The sequence below is a fragment of the Grammomys surdaster genome, unplaced genomic scaffold, assembly GCF_004785775.1.
Source record: "Grammomys surdaster isolate TR1022 unplaced genomic scaffold, NIH_TR_1.0 203, whole genome shotgun sequence".
NCBI classification, from domain to species: Eukaryota; Metazoa; Chordata; class Mammalia; order Rodentia; family Muridae; genus Grammomys; species Grammomys surdaster.
Genome location: NW_021604648.1, coordinates 1443826 through 1464591, shown reverse-complemented (window position 1 = coordinate 1464591; position 20766 = coordinate 1443826). Strand labels below are relative to the sequence as shown.

Below are 20766 nucleotides of genomic sequence, written 5' to 3'. Positions count from 1 at the left end.
GTTTTCTGAGCAGCCCACCCAGACAGATCAGAAAGCACTCTGTTGGTGTCTTGCTGTTTGTACCATCTTCGTACACTTTTTAAGCTGAAGGAAGGGTTTTGTTGGTTTGCACGTGTGTGGACATGCAGGTGCTTGTGCATGTCGAGGCTGGAGGTCAGAGGTCAAAGTCATCTTCCATTATTTTCTACTCTACTGAGGTGGGTCTCTAGGCTAGTCCAGCAAGCTAGTCCAGCCCCCGGGAATACTGTCTCTACCTCCAGAGTGCTGGGATTATAGGCGAGCCAATATGCCTGCAAAGCTTTTACTTGGGAGTTGAGAATCTGAACTGTCTTCCCACTTGCATGACAAATGCTCTGCCCGCCATGCCAGCCCTGAGGTTCTGATCCTGTAAACGGAGATGATGGCCATGGTCTCACCTATTTGTAAAACTGCGCAACTTTTCCTGGGCCGCTTTCTACCTGTGACCCTGCAGCATGGGTTACTTAGGGCAAAAAAGCCCAATGTCCTTTGTTATTCTTACGGAGTTGTGTCGACAGCAAGGCCAAGAATTGGATGAACTTCTCAAGGCAAACAGTATTCTTGATTACAACTGAAACCAAATAGATGGATTCCTCCAAGAGCCTAATTTACAGGGTTTCCTGGTGACTCAAAACGACTGGAAAACTATTTTTGTCTAAACTTCTTCTAAATTCTTTTTAAAATTCTTCCTAGCATTTATTAGTCTGCTTATCTAACTGTGTAAGTTAGTGAGTATGGGATACAAAACATAATGGGCTGTTTATAGCCTCAAGAGCACTTGGCGGGGAGGCTGCAGGGAGAACTAAGAGGAGCAGCTGCTAGACATTGAGACAGGCTTCAAATGAGAATGTATGGGATCTGAAGAAGCCAGCGGGGTTTCCACATAGAAAAATGAGCATCTCCACTTGAGCTGGCAAGTTGGTTCAGCACTTAAGGCTGCTCTTTCAGAGTTCCAGGTTCAATTCCCAATCCCTCCACAACCACCTGTAACTCCAGTTCCAGGGGATCTGATGCCCTCTTCTGACCTCTGCAGATACTAGGCACACACACGGTGTGAATTTACATGCAAGCAAAACACCCATACAAACACACACACACACACACACACACACACACAAAATGAGCATCAGTCATCATTGGACAGCATGGAATGATAAATTAACATGCAGCAAATATGTTATACCACATGAAGGGGTAAGATTGAGCAAGGGAGTGCTACTGTCATGATGTATATCTCCTGCCTTTGCTACTTCCCAATTCTGTGATCTTGAGCAAACTGCCTGTCTCCTCATGCAAAGTGGGGATAAAGGTGGCAGTGGACTAGAGACATAGTTCAGTATGCCTAGTATGTACAAAGTCCTGGACCCCATCCCTGTACCACACAAACTAGGTGATCTATGCCCATAGCCCCATCACTCAGGAGGTGGAGTGGATCAGTAGTTTAAGGTCATCGTTGGCTACAGTGAGTTTGAGGCCAGCCTGGGATACAGGAGACAGTGTCTCAAAAAGTACTCATGTCAGGATTGTTAGGAGCAAGAGTTAGTTAATATATACAATGCATGCAACAGTGCTTGGCACATAGTAGGTACTCAAAAGGAGCTCTTTTCTCCAGTTTAATGTGTCAAACTATAAGGGACTGCCCACACATTATCTTACTAATGGTTTGCAGCAAGGTAGGTGGCTAGGGATTTTAAATGAAGAAGCTGAAGTCAGAGAGCAGAACTTGGCCTATGGGCAGTGCTGAACAGAGGCCCTCTTGCTTCAGGCTTATGCTTCCATCACAGAACCCTGTTGTCCAGTGTGTCAAAACTGTTGGGACTCTACATAATCAAGTTGAACCTACAGAGAACCGCTGTATGGACTGACTCACAATAATCCTAGTTATCTGCTCAAAACCTGTCTGCAACTCTCCAGTCTCAGAGTGGGCAGGAACTATGTTAAAGCCTGCCATTCGTACTTTGCTTACATAGACCATAGTATATAGATGGTGGATGAAGTTCCCACAGCTGAGAGTGCCTACACAATGCTAACCCTTCCCCAGTGGGTTCCTAACACTTACCTAAGTAGTGTCACTGTTGAACACTGTTGTTATAACTAGTTAGTGTGTTTGTGACTTGTCTTCAAAATGGAGGAACTTACAGGTTCTTACAAATGCCAGAGTCTCTTGTCTGGGACCAAGGTGACAATCATTCAACAGCTTGGGGCTTTGCATTTGAAAGATACAAAGCAGACATTAGACAAGGTGGATTTTCCATCCTTCAAGTGCAGTCCAGGAAAAGGCAAGCCACATGGAAGAACCTTGAGAAAGCCCAAGAGACCAAAGGAAAAGCTCAAGAAGGGCTAGCCACAGAGAACTCTGAGCCTTAAAAAAGAAGGTGGTGAGAGCCAAGGGGAGGCCTCAAGGAATGAGGAGCCTGGCAAGAGTAAGGGAGAAAAATAAAGGAGGGGAGTGTGGCAACTTAGGCTTGAAATGGAAGGGCAATTGTGGAGTTACGGTGGGTTCTGATCCAATGGAAAATTAGACCAGAAGCCTTACCAAAGCTTCTTGCTAAGGAGCCTGGGTGGTCATCTGTGGGTGGCCCACACTTAAGAACACACACACAAAACTGGACAGAAACACAAGAGGGGAGAAGTGTCATGCAGCAGGGAGTGGCAAGAGCCGATCCTAAATGCAGTTATTTGGGTACAGTGTGCCCTTCAGAGAGGGCACGGTGACAGCATGGGCTAATTTACAGAGCCGCCGGGTAATAACTCAGAGAGCAAAGCTCCCTTCTCCCAACAAAACGAGGCAGCCCCTGAAGGTTTCATGGTGGTAAAAGCTGCATTATACAGCATTCTGAGATCCCAGAACCAATGAAAGGAGAGACAAGTTTACTAAAACGAGTCTTGACACTGAGTGCGTTTCTGGCAGATCCGTTATTAGACGCTAGTTCTACCCTGTCCTCAAGAAATGATTCGTTTCCTTATAAGGCTCTTCTCTTCTGCTCTCTGTATAACAAGCACCATCTTCTTAAAGGAGCAAGGCTAGGAGAACCTGTCCTGCCCTCATCCCACTCCTGTGGTTTAAGCTAAGTAGAGGTCCCTATCATTGAGGGTGTGAAGGAACTATCGCCTCTTGAAATCACTTCTTAGAAACCAATTCTGCTACAGAAATGCAAGCTGGAATAGAGTCTGGGGAACTATGCACTGTTTACGGCAGCTGTAGGAATGAAGCGCCTTTAGCTTTGACAGTGTCTTTAATCTCATTAGCACTTTCCCACTACTAGACTTCAGTTACAGTAGTAGTGCACTTACTGACAGATGTGCCCTCACAGCATACTGGAGCATGCGACATGCCAGCTGTCACTCATCAGAAAACTGACTTCTAATGGAATTTTAAAAAGAAAAAAAACCCTCTGAACATTTTTCAGGTGGTCTATTATCTACAGGCAAATTCCAAACTACTTAGCAGTACCTCAACTTCACATCAGTGATTAAGAGCACTTGCTGCTCTTGTAGAGAGGTAGGGTTCCATTTCCAGCACCCACACGATGGCTCAGGGATGTCTTCTTCTGACCTCCAGGGCACCAGGAACACACACACAATGCACAGACAGTCAGACAGACAGACAGACAGACACACACACACACACACACACACACACACAATGTAAAACACTTAATACACGTAAGAAAAAAACTGGCTCTATCCCTTTATGCACGAAGCTATGCTCTCTGCCTGAAACATCCTCCCCATTCTCTCTTGATAAAATTATACATGTCCTTCAAAGGACTGTGTGGTTCTCTCTCTCTCCACAGCTTACTTTGAGACCTACCTTCTTGAAGGTGCTGAAGGACCACTGCACTCACTGTCCTGCAATTCCACTTTATAGACCTGTGTCCATGGAATCCTGAAGATAAGAAACTCATTCTCGTTTCTATTGTATGCTCCTGTGTTCTGGTCAGATGCCTGGCATGTTAGACACAATAAATGTTTTAAAGAACAGTAAATACTGTTTTCTATAAGCATTTCTTTCAATAAAAAGAAAATTCTACTCTTTAAACCTGTCATAAGACAGGACAATGACCATCTTCTCCTTTTGATCAGGTGTAAAGCCAGGAGGCCTCCAAGAGGAACTATTTGGGTCGTGTGCATTTCAAGAAGCTAGTAGCTGCCTGCATCCACCATCGGGAGAGAAGCAGCACTCAGTGCCTGTCACTGTGGACCACATTCAGGCTACAGATAACAGTTCAACTCCACACTGAGTGGTTCATTTTGGTTTGACTTTGTTAAGAAACCCGAGGCAGAAATTTGCCCATCACCCAGGCGGGAAGGGATAAAGCCAAACCAGTACAGAATGCAAGATCAGGACAAGATTTTCCTAATAAACTGAAAAGTAAGGCTGGCTAAAGCTAAGATTTCCCACAGGACTAAAAAGATGAAGATATGGCTAACAACTTGCCCATCTCAGACCATGGATATGTACTTTTAACAACATAAACTGAAAACCAGCCTGTTCCTGGTCAGCATTTCAGTTTGAAGCTCTGTTTCAAAACAGCTTCTTGAATTTATTTAATTCATGGGTAGCCGGGCGGTGGTGGCGCACGCCTTTAATCCCAGCACTTGGGAGGCAGAGGCAGGCGGATTTCTGAGTTCGAGAGTTCGAGGCTAGCCTGGTCTACAGAGTTCCAGGACAGCCAGGGATACACAGAGAAACCCTGTCTCGAAAAACCAAAAAAAAAAAAAAAAATTCATGGGTAGCCTGGTTGAATGCAGGGATCTGCATTCTCCCTTGAAAGATGCAACTCCAAATTGCACTGGAGCTCCAATTCAAATTTGGTTTTATTAGAAATCCCACCATAATCAGATTTTTTAAAAGACTGGATGCTTGCCTTCTACTTTTCCATTCCCATTTAAAAAATGACTAGAGGCAATGACAAAAATAACCACTGAAAAACAGGAGATTCTTCTCCAGAGGTTTCTTTTAAGCTTAAGTCCAGGCATTCCACTCTTTTCCACTTGAAAAAAAAAAAATGGAGTATACCCACCTTTATTCAGCTTCATGGACAAAGCATCTGCCTCAAGTTCTCAACGTAAGGCCAGGACTCATCTCCCAAGCTGCGGGTCTCCATCAAGCCCATGCTTGCTTGTTTAAGCAGCTATCCCAAGGTCAGCCCCAACCCCAACCTTCAACAGTAGGCAACTGATTACATCTTATGACACAAGCCAGCTCTCAGTGGAAGGGTCAGGCCAGACATCCCTCATCTCCCCTGGGTGAATCACACCAGCAGTAGAGTCTATGTTCCCTTCCCTACAGCTCAGTGTACACAGCCACTGCCACACGACATGGATAGGGCTCACCTCCTGCCCAGCCAGAATGGAAGGTGACTGAAAGTTATTATCAGAACAGACACAACTACAAAAGCAAATGTTTAATTTCTGTTTATATCTATAGCCAGTCAGCCCCCCATCTCTTCCTGGGGAGCCTGTACTGCTGGGCAAATGAAGAACTTGACAAAACAGAGGAGCAACATCTGTGTAGAAATGTATGCTAAGTTCGCCCTTCCTTCCCAGAATGGGAAACTGACATTTCTGGACTCTGTAGTTCCTTGTGAGGGAGAAATTATCTGGTGCATAAAAAGCATTTCTTATTTTAATCCTTCATCTCACTATACAGGTTCCACTCTCTAGGTATTAAGTATGGAAAATTTGGAAGGAAGAAACCACACATAAGTGTACCTGTACCCTGTGTTGGCAACATAACAGCTCTGTCATTGCCCACTATGTTACTCTAGGTCATTTCTGGTGAGGCTGGGTACATTAGCACATCTCTGTGCTCTGCCCTAACCAGTGAGTGTGAGGGAGGATGAGGGAGCTTCCATGATGAAAGGTCTGGACAATACACACTGGCCTAGCCTGGAGCCGAGTGTCACTCACTATATTGATAGAGATAGGGAATTACAGAAGATTTTAGTTTTAGCTTAAAACTGACCAAGACTTAAAAGATTTACAGAAAACAGTTTTGTGGGATCAGGGGACAGAAGTATGGTAGTAGGGAGAGGAACATGGAGAAGTAGTGAACACATCCAGTAGAATTCATAAAATAAAACATTGTCACAAGTTCACAGAACACACAGGACCAGGAGAAGAACATGGCACAGGATGAGTGGGGCCCAGTAGGGAATTCTTGAATGAATTCTCCTAGGCAGGTCAAAGATTGTGCTTTATAAACTTATTACAATGTAACAGTTTTAAAATATTCTTTTGCCTCCTGCTTCCAGGTGACTTCCTTTTGGGTAAATAAAATAGAAGTGGTCCACGTGTCCCATGATGGCAGAGCAGCATTTGATCCAGGCGAGGCAAGGAGCTAGGCAAACTTACACAGTAAGTGACAGTCTATACTTGGTCTTCTCCCTTGACCACCCCAAGTCCTTCCAGGGGCAGTATTTACTTTTTCTGGAAGAAGCCAGTAATGGATACTTGTCTGTTGGCTTTGCCCAGAGCAGCAGCCCCTTTCTTGGGGCCCTTCCGTTCTTCTCTGGGCTCCCTTTTCACAGTGGCAGCAGGAGGTCTGTGTGCTGAGGCTGTCTTCATCTTAAGCTCCCCCTCACTGTCTGTGCAGGACTCACTCTCGTAGACTTTCTCAGTCACTGGAATAGGAAAAAAGAAGGACATGGGTGGCTTGAGTCATTTACCAAATGTTAAGTTATCCTCCATCTTTTTCTTACTGGAAAAACACATCTAGACTTAGCCAGAAAATATCTACAGTCACATAACCTATTGATGGGGCTGAAAACCTCCACTCCTCCACAGTGTCCCACGTCATTAAATGGGCCACTATCATCTAATTGCCCATATCTGTTACTTGGGTCCTAGTCTACACTGGCTAACTTTCTGAGCCCTGCATATGAACTGTATCGCAAACACCTACTTCTAAACTCCACAGTGTCTGGCTTCCTGAATCCTGTTTCCACGACCCCCACACTTATCCATTTCTAATTCTGCCTAAGCACTCTCCCAACATGCATACTCGGGGCTCACTCTACCCTGGGGTCAACCACTGCCCCCACCCGAAGCCACAATTTGTTACTCAGCTGCTCAGTTTTTGAAACTACTTTGACTATTAAAGAACCCAAGATTTACTACAACCTACATGATAAAAACTGCCCCAAACAAACCAGCCTAGACCATACATTTGAAAGTTTTAATGGACAGACAATGGTAAGTAGCAATGTTACCAGTTTTCTTACTCCTTAGCAGCCAAAGGTTTTTCCTCTGCCATTAAAATGGGCTTGCCAAGATGCTGCCAAAAGCACTTGCTCCTCCTGCAGAGGACCTGAGCTCAATTCCCAGAACACACATTAGTTCACAACTGCCTGAAATGCCAACTCCAGGGGGTCAAATGTCCTCTTGTGATCGATCTCCTTGGGCACCAGGCACACATGTGATGCATACACATGCATGCAGTATACACATTAAAAACTAAAACTCCCCAAACTCTTCCAAAAGGAAACCTGGAAAAGAACTATGCTAGAGGCTGGTCACACTCAGCCCCAGTACACACAGGCAGAAGCAGTGGTTTCAATCATGTCCTCACAGATTAGATGGAGAGACCTTCCATGACACCACATCATCCGCATCAGGCATGGGCCACACACAGTGCCACCTCACTGAGATGAGAACTAAAGCAGCAGCACCCACAGTCTTTCCCAGCCTTTCTGGATGCAGCACGTGATACAGAAGCAGTGAAGGGAAACATCTCTTCTCTGAAAAAGTAATCTCATATGTATAAAAGTGCTCAAAGCATTAAAGTTCAAGGTGACATGTCCCCATCAAAGAGAGATGTTTCACACTCTTATTCATTGATAATTCCTTTTAATTAAAATATACTGATTCAACTGTTCCAGAAGCACAGGCCCAGGGATTCAACTATCTGTGTTCTAAAGTCTGGGCTGTCACAATGTAAAGATGCACTGGGTCAGCTGGGGACCTCGTGGGAACACTGCTGGATTCTAGCTCCAAGTTTCACGATCAGCAGCAGGTCTGTGGTGGAACCTGAAAACTTGTTTTAAACACATTCTCAGACACAAACACTGATGGTCTGGGTGTCACTGATGAATCAATGTTCCCCCTCCATTAAAATGGGGAGTACAATCATATATATGCATATATGGATGTACCTGGCAGTCTTTGGCAAAGACTTCCCAGTGTTCCTTCTTCACAGTATACCCTGCTGGAGGTTAAATGGCTACTGCCTCTGCAGCACATCCTTCACCTACATCCACCTAACAAAATGGGGCTGTAAAACCACCAAGTATCTCCCCATGGAGGTCTTGCGATTTGTCTTTACTTTCAAGAACTGAGAACCCACTTTGACGTAACAAGCTTTAAAAATGTAATTCAGACTAGACTTGGACTCTGGTGATCTAATTAGAAATGCAGCATCTCAGTAAGGTGTGATGAAAGCACCTGACATCTGTACACTTGGAGACTGGAGAGAACCCTGAGGAGACCAGCCTAAGTTATATGGTGAGACCATGCCTACAAAGGAAGAGAGGAAAAGAAAAAGACAAGAAAAATGCAGAAGAATTCAAATTTTAGCAAGACTTTCAGGTATTTCACATAGCTAATAATATTAGAGAAACCTGTCAACCTTTTTGCGAAGACACGAGACATTTCCATTGAACATCTGCAGTTCAGCAAGCATGATCCCAGACACCCTCCGTCCCCAACATGTACGATGCTACGTGCATCATATAACTCAATTCATGGGACAAAATTCTGAGCTGTTATTTATTTATGTCAGGAAGATCTGAAGAGCTGTTTAGAGAAAGGAAGTAACTTCAGAGTTGGAAGTAACTCTGTTATTTCACAAGCTATATTCGCTAGTCAAATGGTAGCATGTTTATACTATCAGATGACAGGATTCCCTTGTAATTTTATTACTTCTTGGTGAAACCACTGACTGTCTCGTGGCTGATTTCGTGTGGTACATTGCTTGGAAAGTTAAAAACCAGCTAGGCCTTACCAAGCAGCACACTTGGTGAATCTAAATTAAAGGAGTGTTCCTATAGTCACAGCTTAGCTACTTCAAACTACAGGACAAAGGAGATTTGAACTTCAAAGCACAGCCCCTCTGTGTTAGCTGAACACATCACTTTCCTTGGCTGCCACTCCAAGAAGCCTGCTGTGTGGACAACATTCTATTCAGTTTCTTTGCTCTTAGAAACCCCTTCCTTGATCAGAAATTCACCACAACCTAATTCAGGGCCCAACACCATGATCCCTGCTATAAACCCTCAGGAGAACAAAATCCAGCAAGAGAAGGGCAAGCCCCTGTGCGGGTGTATCTGCACAGTCGAAGCAGAGTGAAGGGAACACAGCCTGTGCTGGTAACCAGAGCCAAGAACCATTAGGTTGTACTTGGACTAAAAACCTTACGAAAAAGGTGCTATGTGAGCAATGCCATCACTGCCTGCGAGCCTTAACAGTCTTATGTGGAGAAAGGCTCACAAAGAAGCCCATGTTCCATGTCTGCTCAAAACATGAGGGCTCAAAACAAAGCAATAAATAATTAGCCACAGATCCTAGTGAACTCTCATAAAGATAGCCTTTATTTTCTTCTTTTAGAGTAAGGATGACAAAAACAAAAACTTCACTGATGCTTTTGCCTTTTTAATTCAATTAAAAAAATATATCACACCTCAAATAGCTAGAGCATTCTGGTCATATAAAATACCAAAAGCAAGCAAGCAAACAAACAAACAAAAACACATACCAAAGTTCAGAATGCACAGATTTTCAGGAAAAGGGGCACAGAGAGAGGACCAGCACATGCAGAGAATGCTACTTCCCGATTACAGATGGCAGTCACAGCGACAAGCCTGCCGAAGAACGGGAGATGGGATAACAGCACAGGACATGCAACCAACACAGTGTCTCCATGAGCTTTAATGAGCACCCTGTCAAGGAAGAGCCAATTCTTCAGAGCCAATCTTTTAAAGACAGAAGTTTAAACAAGGAAAATAAAAAAGACAAGGCAACCTGGTAGTGGTGGCACACACCTTTAATCCCAGCACTTGGGAGGCAGAGGCAGGCGGATTTCTGAGTTCAAGGCCACCCTGGTCTACAGAGTGAGTTCCAGGACAGCTAGGGCTACACAGAGAAACCCTATCTCAAAAACCAAACCAAAACAACAAAAAGATAGGGCATTAGAATCTTCTCTAGGAGATCTACTTCGTGGTGGGTACCATAAGAAAGGAGAAAGAACTATCTCTGCTCCAACAGACCAGAGGGTTACAAGCCTAAACCCATAACTGCTTCCAGACAGGAGAGCATGGTGTTGGAATCTGAGCATGTCAACAGACTTCAAGTGTTGAAGACCACTGAATTGTGGACAGAGCCTGAGCTGGCACAAGGAGGACACAGGAAGCAGGGAGATCCAATCGGACTCTCCTACGATGAATGAGACTGGGCACCAAACACTTGACTCTTTCCAGGGTCTAATCATCTGCAGGAAGCTTCCTCCCCACTACTGAAAATGTTTAACACAATCAGTATTTAAAAGAATGTTTCTCAATGTCTGAGACAGTGTTGCTACCTCATCTGAATCTTCACAAAGACCCCATTGGGAAGCAAAATAGTTAATTTTCTTCCATTCCACAGATCAAGAAAATCTCCAGCAGAGATGACATGGCTTCGATGCCACACACTCAGAATTTTATTTCATGGTGTAGGGCCCACACAAAAGCCCAGTGTTCTGACTCTGCTGCAGTGTTCTTTGTAGTCTATATTGTAAGTGTGGGCCAAAGACCACAAGCAGCAGCCTGCATGAGCTAAGTCCCATGAGCATTCACATCTGGGACAGACTGCTCTGCAGGGGATTCTAGTGCCTCTGATCCAAACATCTGTCTTACCTATGCAGCCTTCTTCATCCACAAAGGTTTTAGATTTCAGTACACGCTTTCGTTTTCTTTTTTTTTCTCCACTTGAATGCTAAAAGATCAGAGAGTAACAATATTAAGTTGACCTGTGAAGCTATAGAGAAAAATAACAAAATGTTTTAAGTCTCTAAAAACCACCTCCTAACATGCCATTATAAAAGATAGAGAAACTCTACACAGTCCTGCCACACTGCCATAATGCTTACTGTATGCATTGGTATCTTCCCAATTACAGAAAGAAAAGCAGCATGCTTAGGAAAGATCTGTGTTCTTGGCATAAAAGACAAATAGTTTAAGGACCTTACTGGAAGAGACAGACAAGGACAGCATACACTGCATACGGTAGGCTGTGTAAGGAAGGGCTCTCCAGGAAAGCTGGGGCAGAGATGTTTAGGGCTCTGGCACTTGCTATGCTCAGCCTTGGCACTGGAATACCATACCCAGGTAGTTTACCCAGAAGCACACATCACTACTGTCACTTTCCTTTTGTCTCCACTGTCTTTCATCCATCCCACTCTTAGGTTATGATGTAACAGCATGAGATTTACAGAAAGCTTAACAGAGTAGATTAAGAAAACTAATGGTTACAAAGAAAAGGAGGCTTATCAGCAGTCTCTTCTCAACATTTCATCATCCATACTAACACACGTGAATAAGCCACAACTAAAGAGCATTCAAAATTGCACATGGCTGTTTGTTGTGGTTTTTCTCATCCAGTCCTTTCCCTGAAGGACAAATTTGAATTTTGTTTTATCTTTCATAATTTGCCCTGGTGCAGGCGGGACCTTCTTTTGCACAATTCCAACTGCAGCTGTGTAGCACAGCAGCCATATGGTAACGGTCACAGAAACCCAAACAACCCAGAGCTACCCGTGAGCCACCTCTGCAGGCTTTCTAAGGCTATGTCCTAAGCAACAGCTTCCCCTTAGGTGAGAAGAGAGGCACATCCATGTGGCCAGCGTGAGGAGGAGCACCATGAGATAGAGCCAGCTACAAGCACTGATGGAGCACAGAAAAAGTGACACACAATTCAACATGGTGACTGTAGGTTCCTGAGAGAGAAAAGACACACAGGATGGAACACTCTGGTGGGTTTACCTTGACAGGAGGGGGCTCAGTTTTTGGAATAGGATCAGGAGGTGGAGATGCAGGAGGTGGAGATGCTGAGTCTGCTTCATACATCTCAGGAGAGTCTGCGAAGACTGGGAAAACGGAACAGGCTTAATGAAGACAACAAGCTCTAACTGGCACGCTGCCTTCTCTCCACTGCATCTGCCTTGAAACTTGTGGTTATCACAGGATATTTTACAAGCAGTAATTCATGACAACCAAGGCCTCTGCAGTTAGAGACTTAACTTTAAGAAACACATTAATTTTACATAATTACAATTGGAGAATAAAGAATTTCTAAAGTTGACAATACCTTAGAGATTATCTTGGCCAAGGGTTCTATTACAACAAGATCAGAGCATGAAGTAAGTTGAAAGATACTGATCACTTAGCACATGTCAGGTGTTTCACTTCACCCTCACACAGCTCAGAGACAGATCTTACTTCATAATACAGTTGAATAAACAGAGGTTTCGGGAGATTCCATCACCTGACAAAGGCTCACAACTCAAAGCAAGATTTAAACCTATCAGTGTGGTTCCACAGCCTTCCTAACCCAACCATCTATGTTCGTATCACCCACGACCAGAAGCCTGCTCTACTCAACATATCTCAGAAGCATCTTTGCTGCTGTGATCTGAGGCTGACGTAGCCCTAATTTCCATGAAAGATCTAACAACCGGAGCTGATTAGTAGTTTTTATGGGACTATTTCTAGTGACTTGACTGATAAGGCTTACTTTGCTACACAGAGCATGGGCAGGAAAAAGTTAGGAGAGAAAGAATGCAGTGGAAATAGTATCTGAGATGGAGCACCATGGGAAGGAATCTCAGTGTTTCTCAATAAAGAAACAGAGGTCCGGGAGAAGGCCATCAGAGAGGAGGGGAAGAGCTGCAGCAGACACACTGCTTGTCTGGAGCTGAGGTCCTAACCCGAGGCCTTGGAATTACTAGGTGAGTAGTCTACACTGAGCTATGTCCTTAACCCTGACCTGCTTCTGAATCACCACAAAGAAACTGCTGGTCGTGGGCCTTGGCAGCTGCTTAGCTTCAGCTGTTCCCTGAAGCTCCAGGCTACATTCAAATTCTTTGCACAAATCCTGGAACTGAATTTCTCCTAACTGATTAAGTCAGTGTTAGAAATTATGATAGTGGAGGGATCATGGCCAAATGACCTAAAGAGGTGAAGCAGCATAGAAGCCAGGATAAAACAATAAATGAGATACTTCACGTATGACGTGGGCCCCTAACTTTATAAGCTCAGTAGAGCAAGAAACAGAAAGAAAAGGAAAGCAGTACAGTGTCAGTCTAGCTGGGAAGCCAGTGCACGATGGGAGCCTAAGCAAGAAAAGTGTCACACACCAGAACCAAGAACTCAATGTTCTGAAGTAATGGCTAACTAGATAAGTGGACCTCAGTGGTCAGAGAAAGTCTAGGCAGCAAGGAAAGCAAAGCAAAGAAATTCTGAGTGCTCAGTGATAAACCTGGGTACTTTTGTTCAGTTCCTCAACAATAGGACTTACAAAGGGAAACAATTCCAATGGCTCCCCCTTGGGCCCCTCCTAGCACTGCACTGTTTACCTACATCTCACCTCAAAGAGTCAAAGATGCCACAGTTGTCTTGGCACTAATGCAGAGCAGCAGCAACTGTGTTTGTTTTAAATCAAGGAGAATAAGCACTTCTTGAATAAAATTAGGGGTGAGGAATATTCAGGCCAAGGGAAGACTGCAGATACTGCCTCCTTTCCACTTGCCCTCCTCCCAAAGAATCATACAATAATAAAATGTCAAAATCCCATGGAAGAGAAGAGAACAGAGAAATAAAGAGATTTCAACACATCTGGGGAGATGGAAGGCAGATGGAAGAGTGCTGACAACAAGTGAGTTCAGTGACTCACATGGGAGGGATTATCATTATAAACTGTTTTATCTGACTTTAAAAATTGTGTATATGTAGACTGTGTTTAAACTTAAATATTTTAAGGAAGGATAAACAACCAACATTTTCTACTTTATAAACATTAACCACTCATTCTCGTAACAACTCCACAAATCATTATTTGTCTCATATAACTGAGGTGCAAAGACATTTTTTAAAAACTTGCCCATATTCAGTCTTTACCATTAAGCCAAGTCTTCTGACTTAACACACTTTTACTGACGTAAATATTAACAGATGCTTTGTACACTAGAGTATCTGAAATAGATTTGTAGTCGATGATGAAAAACATTCATGTGGCAAAGCATTAGCTCAGGAAAGCAGCTTTGCTGGGAAAACTAGCTTCAACTAACCAGCAATGTAACCACCACTTGTTTGTCAAGAGTCCTCTCGCAGAGACTAGAAATCCCAATTCCTGGAAAGCAATCACCACTTCCTAGAACTTGGTACATATTTTTACAATACCTATCATTACCTGAAAAACAATGTGCACAACTTGCAAGGACTGAAAACAGTAGCAAGCACCTAACACAGCTATAAAAACTATTTCTTCTTAGCAACACAAAGACTAATGTTATTTCTTTCTGGGCCTGGTATAATTCTTTTAAATATGTAGAACTACTAAAAGTGCTTAAAACATTTCCAGGGTGAAGAAGAGGCTTTGCTGAGGTGTGAAAAGCTACTGTGTTTGTCAAGCACTGTCCTGACACTTCTGATGTGTTGTCTTCATGTTCACAAAGGACTGTAGTCTGTAGTGACATTGTAAATTTGGAGGAATAGACACGGAAATTAAGTCTCTGCCTAACATCAGAAATCACAGGAAGCAGTGCAGGAAGATGTAAACCCAGGTCTGTGTGACTCTGGAGTTCCTGCCATCACTGAAGGCCTCTAGTGCATCTGCTAATGCCTAGCCTGAGATGGCAGACTTAGCTATTATACTCAGTGGGACACAAGTAAAAAGTTAGAGATTGTATAAAGATTCAAAACAAAACCCTGATGGCTTTTCAGACAGACGTTTTAGAATAAAATGATTTAGTCAGATGCCAAAATGATCTCTGGAAGAGGAAAGAACCTAGGCCTCTGCTCTGTCATGTGCTGCTCACCGACACCATATTTCTTTACACTCCTTCCCCACTGCAAACACATCCCTAATAGCCTGTGGGTATTCTTATTTTGTCTGCTACAATCAACCACAGGAACTCAATTCAGAGCTGGCACTTTCAATAACACTAGACTATCCAGTCTTTATAGCTTTGTGAGTACAAGAAGTGCATGCACATGTTCACGTGTGTGAGGGTGTGCATGTAATTCTACAACATGCACATGAACAGTCAAAGGAACACCAGCCTTAAAGAGAAAAGAAAGCTCTTAGTATATGTGACAGTATTCACACCTTCTGCTTCATACATTTTCACAAGTTATCAAATGATCACTATTCTGATCAAAAGACTGAAGTAGATTTTTGATGAGAAATGTACTTTCATTGCTAGAACTACTGCTTTCACTGTAGTTCACAGTGACATTTTTAGGTCCTTGAGCATGAACCAAGAAATGATCCCCCTAATAAAAATTATTAGCAATGTTTACCTTCATCTTCACTGCTGTCAGACTGAGGAAGCTTGATTCTTCTCCTCTTTTTCTTCAGGTTTTCGGTTTCCTTCACTTCCTCATCAGATAAGTCTGCTCGCTTGCCCCTGTTGCTGTCCAGGAATAAATGAAGCCTGTTATACAGAACACACGCTCAAGCATGCATATGTTCCTATGCAGCTTCCTGTAGAACTCACAGTCTTAACTCTAGAGGGTAGAAATAACAAACAAGGAAAAGATTTAACTCCTTTTTTGTTTGACACAAAAAAGGGTTGCTTTTTGTTTGTTTCTCTGAGATAGGCTTCTTCCTCTATATAGCCCTGACTATCCTGCAACTTGCTCTACAGACCAGGCTGGTCTCCAACTCAGAGTTCCACCTGCCTCTCTGCCTTGAGTGCTGAGATTATAGGGCTGGCACAGGGTTCTATGTAGTGCTGGCTATCCTGGAACTTGATATATAGACCAGGCTAGTCTCAAACTCACAGAAATCCTCTGCCTCTGCCTCCTAAATGGTAAACCACCATGCCCAGTGAGAAGATTGGTTCCTCAGAGATATATACTGTTAGAACTACAACTATAAGTGGCCAGAATAAAAGGTTTCCCCAGTTCTCCGTAGGCCAGTTTAACTAGAGTCCTCGAGATGTTCCCCCAACCCCGCTAACTAGCCTTTTAGTCTTTTAACACACAATAAGCAGCTAAACCATCATAATGCAAAGATCAGGAAAGAAATACTATTCCCAAGAAGCTCTGGCAGGCACAGGTCTATAATTTCAACAGAGAGAATTCTAAGACTAAGGCCAACCTGGGACTCACAGTGAAATCTTGCTTCAAAAGAGGAACATGCTCTGGCCAACTGCACTAGCTATTATACAACATGATAAAATTTAATGGACAAATAACTTTGTGGGACAGGACTATTAAAAGCTAAGTAGATATTCAACAGGTAGGAAAGGAAGACAACTATTCTAAAGTGAAAGAACAATGTGAACAAAGGCACAGACAAGCCCATAAAGTCATTCTAATGATGTAATAAAAACCTAGACTCTGTCTTGACATTACTCAGCTTCTCTGTCTGCTTTCTCCATTACAGCATTCACTTAATCAATAAATAATTAAGGGCTATTGTGTTACAGTCATATAGACATGTAAACCAGGGGCATTTTGCCATTGAGTACCTGTCTTATTACATTTTGAACATCACTTTTTTTTCTATTTTAGCTAGGAAAAAAATAAACCCAACGTAAGCCAAAAGAAATAAACATATTAGCAGAAAGCAATGAAATAGAAAAGAAAGCAAAATTTAAAAGCCTAAAGTTGTTCTGTTAAAGAGAAAAGATTAATAAGCCTTTTACAAAAGAGGGAAAACATGTACTTCCAAGTAAGAATAGAGAATAAAGGAATCTGTAGTTTTGACTATATAGTTGATAAATACTCCAGAAACAAGACTGGATTATGAACAACTTTAATAAGCTCAAGCACTTGGAAGAAATAAATTCCTTTAAAAGCACAACTTACTCAAAACCAATCCAAAAAGAACTAGAAAATTTGAATAACACTATTTAAAGAAGCTCTCACACACAAAAATAAAAATCCTTCCTATAAAGAAAATCCAAGCCCAGATTCACTGATAGATTTTATCATATATTTAAATGTATTGGAAATGTATCTACATAGGGGCAAGATGGCTCAGAAGACCAAGGTGCTTACTGCCAAATTTAATGGACTAAGTTCTATCTGAAGGCCCCACATGGTGGAAACAGAAACTGACTCCCACAAGCATGCCCTGTGCCATGGTATGTATACCCCCCCCCACACACACATCCAGACAATAAATGTAAAAATACAAATAAAATTCACAAAGTCCTTTGGAAAATGGGAAGCTCTTCTTAATTTATAAAGTTAACACAAGTTTGATACTAAAGCTAGCCAATCACCAGGAAAAAAAAAAAAAACAAATATAAAATATAAATATTTGAGGATATAGCTATCTTCAAAAATATAGAAACAACCCCCTCCCTCTAGGGTTATATCAACTGATCTAGCAGTGTGTAAAATAAATAAATATGACCAGGGAGCTAATCCCAAGAATGTAAGGCTGGTTTAACATTTTCATGTCAATCACTATAATCCACCATATTAACAGGAAAAGTGTCTGAGCCCTCAGTAAAAGCAGAAAGAGCATGTTAAAATGTAAAACCAATGATTTTTTTTTTTTGCCTCTCAGCAAATGTGAAATAGAAAAAAACATCCTCAACCTGGTAAAGGACACCACTAAAAACCTACACTTGACTTGCTATTTGAGCACATGCCTGGTAACAGCCTCTAGTCAGTGTTGTGATCATGGCTGGGGACATTTTAATCCACATATATCATGTGTTCCCGGGAGGCAGGGCCCACTGGACAGAGACTTACCCCTCTGAAATGTCACTATTTTGTTGCTCCAACTTTACCACAAAAGTTGGTTCTTTGTGGGCCTATCAGTGCTTACAGTGTCCTTTAGAATTTCTTTCAACAGACTAATTCCTACCAGCTATGAGGTAGTGTCTCAAACTCCTGGATCCATTTTTAACAGCTTGTGTGCTTTTTATTTTCTTTTCTAATTACATTTTACCACTTGAAAAATAAACTCATTGATATAAAAAGAAAACAAAGAACTTCTTCTCTTAAACTGGACTGGAAACAGTAACTTCTCACTGGGCAATTTGATGTGAAACACACATGCACACACACAGAGGCACACTTACACAGTGTCTACACATTTAAACTGAAGTCTGGAGGCAGAGGCAATCAATTTGCATCAATGGAGACAAAAATATAGCCTTGGATCGATCCTAAATCACCCAACCAGCTGCCCCACGGTCCTAACTCACTAGATGAGCTGTGGGGCTTCTGTCTTCATTCTACCTGGATGGATGGTTACATCCCGAAAGCATTAGGTAGGATTTAACGCTGGGCTGAAAACTGCCTGCTGCAGAAAGCCCAAGCAGACCATCTCACCTCCACAAGACAACTCTCTCCCTCCCCCAAGGGACAAAATTTTCCTACCACCTTTTTTCCTTTTGCTGCATCTTCACAGGCTCTGACTTTCTGCTGGATTTCTTCAGAGCTGAGGGAGCTGCCAGCTTTGGTTCAGTGACAGACACTGGAGGTTGCTCCACTGTTTTTTCTTCCTTTACTGCTTGTTCTGAATCCAAATTGACTTTAAGTTTACCTACAAATAAAGTATAACAGATGATATATAACCCATCACACAATATTAATCCATCATTCTGTGACAGTCCACTATGTGCCAGGTAACATGTTAGGAGCAAGGGATAAAAAACAGTCCCTGTCCTAAAGCAGAGCACAGTTGATTAAGAAACCATCTGTAATCTTCATTTCTGCTGCCCACTAATCTGTAATTACACCACAGCTCTAAAGGACAGCAAACAAAGGCCAAAACTAAAAATACCAAATTCAGCTTTGGGGCTTTGACTTTTTTTTAAATTACATCTATTCCTTTATTGCATGTATGCTGGGTGTGTGTATGTCATGGTACATGTATAAAGCTTAGAGGCTATGTTCTCTCCCGCTACCAGGCAAATGCCAGGAATCAAACTTGGGTTTTCAGGCGTGGCAGCCCCTAAGTTCATCTTAATTTCAAACAGAGAGGCAGAGCTACAAATAATCATGATGTTCAAGAACACAGCTTAAAGGTGGGTGACAGCTAAATTCGTAGCAATATCTTTTCTACTCTACCTTTAAAAAACTACTTCTTTTGTTTGTATGAGTATTTTATCTGCATGTATTATCTGTGCACCACATGCATGCCTAGTGCCTGTGGAGGCCAAAAGAGAGCATTAGACCCCCCCGGGACTGCAGTTACAGATAGCTGTGAGCCACCATGTGAGAGCTGGGAATTCAAATTGGGTCTTTAGAGGAACAGCCAGAGCCTGTAACTATTGAGCCCGGTATTCTCTCTCCAAGCCCTGTATTTTACCTTTGAATGCCTAGATGCTCCTATCTCACTACCACCTTCAATGATAAAACTGAATTAATTCAAATCCTGCTTCCCTTTGGGCAAGTCCAAAAAGTATTATTTCTCTTTGAGAACTGGAATAATATTTACAAAACTACTATCAGGCACAAATATTAACTGAGCTCTGGATACAAGCCTCAGTCAGTTCAACTCCTGATCTGGGTCTTCACATTAAGCTGAGACACCACAGCACACATAAGCAGCCATGTAGGACAGGAAGGACCCAGCCAACAAAAAAATACAGTAATGCATAATCTAGCCTCATGCATACCCAGTGATAGCTTTTCATAGGCAGAGTCACAATATACAATTAGAAAGCTATATACAGCAAGTGGTTCTTCAAAACAAACAAACAAACAAACAAACAAAACAAAAAACAACAACAACAAAAAAAACCAAAACAGTTTGGGTTACCTGTTCTGAAACTTGCTTACTCCATCTACCATGTGGAAAATCATCTATCTTAGTCTTGGCTGATATGTGCAGGTTAGTACAATAGTTGTTGAAAGCACATATATTTTTTGATAGTGTAGATAATGGGTCAGAATGTAAAATGCAATCTACTCATATTTTTGAGGGTTTGTGTGGGAAACCTAAATGGTAGACTTCACTAGCCCAGTGCTGGTATCATTGCTTCAATTTTTAATTCTGTGGTTCTTATCTGTGATTTTCAAACTTTCCCACTGAAACATCTCAAATTGACCAGGAAAGTGAATATTTTGCAAACAATAGAGTTTCATTCTTTTAAAGGCTAAGTAAACTATGAGTGTCTGCTTCTGTCTATGGGGAAAGATTTTTTTGTTTTGTTTTTCATTCTATCACCAATATGCAATAGTGAGAAGCACATAGTAGGTATTCAATTAACATTTTATAATTTGACTTTTTGTTTTACTATTAGCAAATATTCGCATATCTTACATATTCTGAAAACAAAAAGCAAAAAATTCTTTACTTTGTTTGGACTATAGAAGTTCAGCAGTTACAAGCATGTTCTAACTACCCTTTCCAGCATGCATAGCAGGCAGCTCACAATGGCCTGTAATTCCAGCTCCAGAGGATCCTACATCTTCTTCCGGCTTCCATGGTAAACTGCACTCATGTGAACATATCCCCACAGATAGACACACATACAAATAATCAAAACCAGTTTTAAGTAATTCAAATTCTTCACTG

General features: G+C 42.2%; 1 protein-coding gene across 1 annotated transcript in view; it reads right to left on the bottom strand.

Annotated features, from left to right (window-relative positions):
* Positions 1 to 5414: 5414 nt before the first annotated feature.
* Pold3 (DNA polymerase delta 3, accessory subunit) overlaps positions 5415 to 20766 on the bottom strand; it is a 37973-nt gene continuing 22621 nt past the window's right edge. Inside the window, exons 8-12 of the mRNA XM_028770679.1 lie at positions 18624 to 18786; positions 15576 to 15688; positions 12039 to 12142; positions 10914 to 10992; positions 5415 to 6647 (exon numbers count right to left, since the gene is read on the bottom strand). Coding sequence (XP_028626512.1) covers positions 6445 to 6647; positions 10914 to 10992; positions 12039 to 12142; positions 15576 to 15688; positions 18624 to 18786 — 662 coding nt within the window. The 3' untranslated portion in view covers positions 5415 to 6444. The remainder of the gene's footprint in view (positions 6648 to 10913; positions 10993 to 12038; positions 12143 to 15575; positions 15689 to 18623; positions 18787 to 20766) is intronic.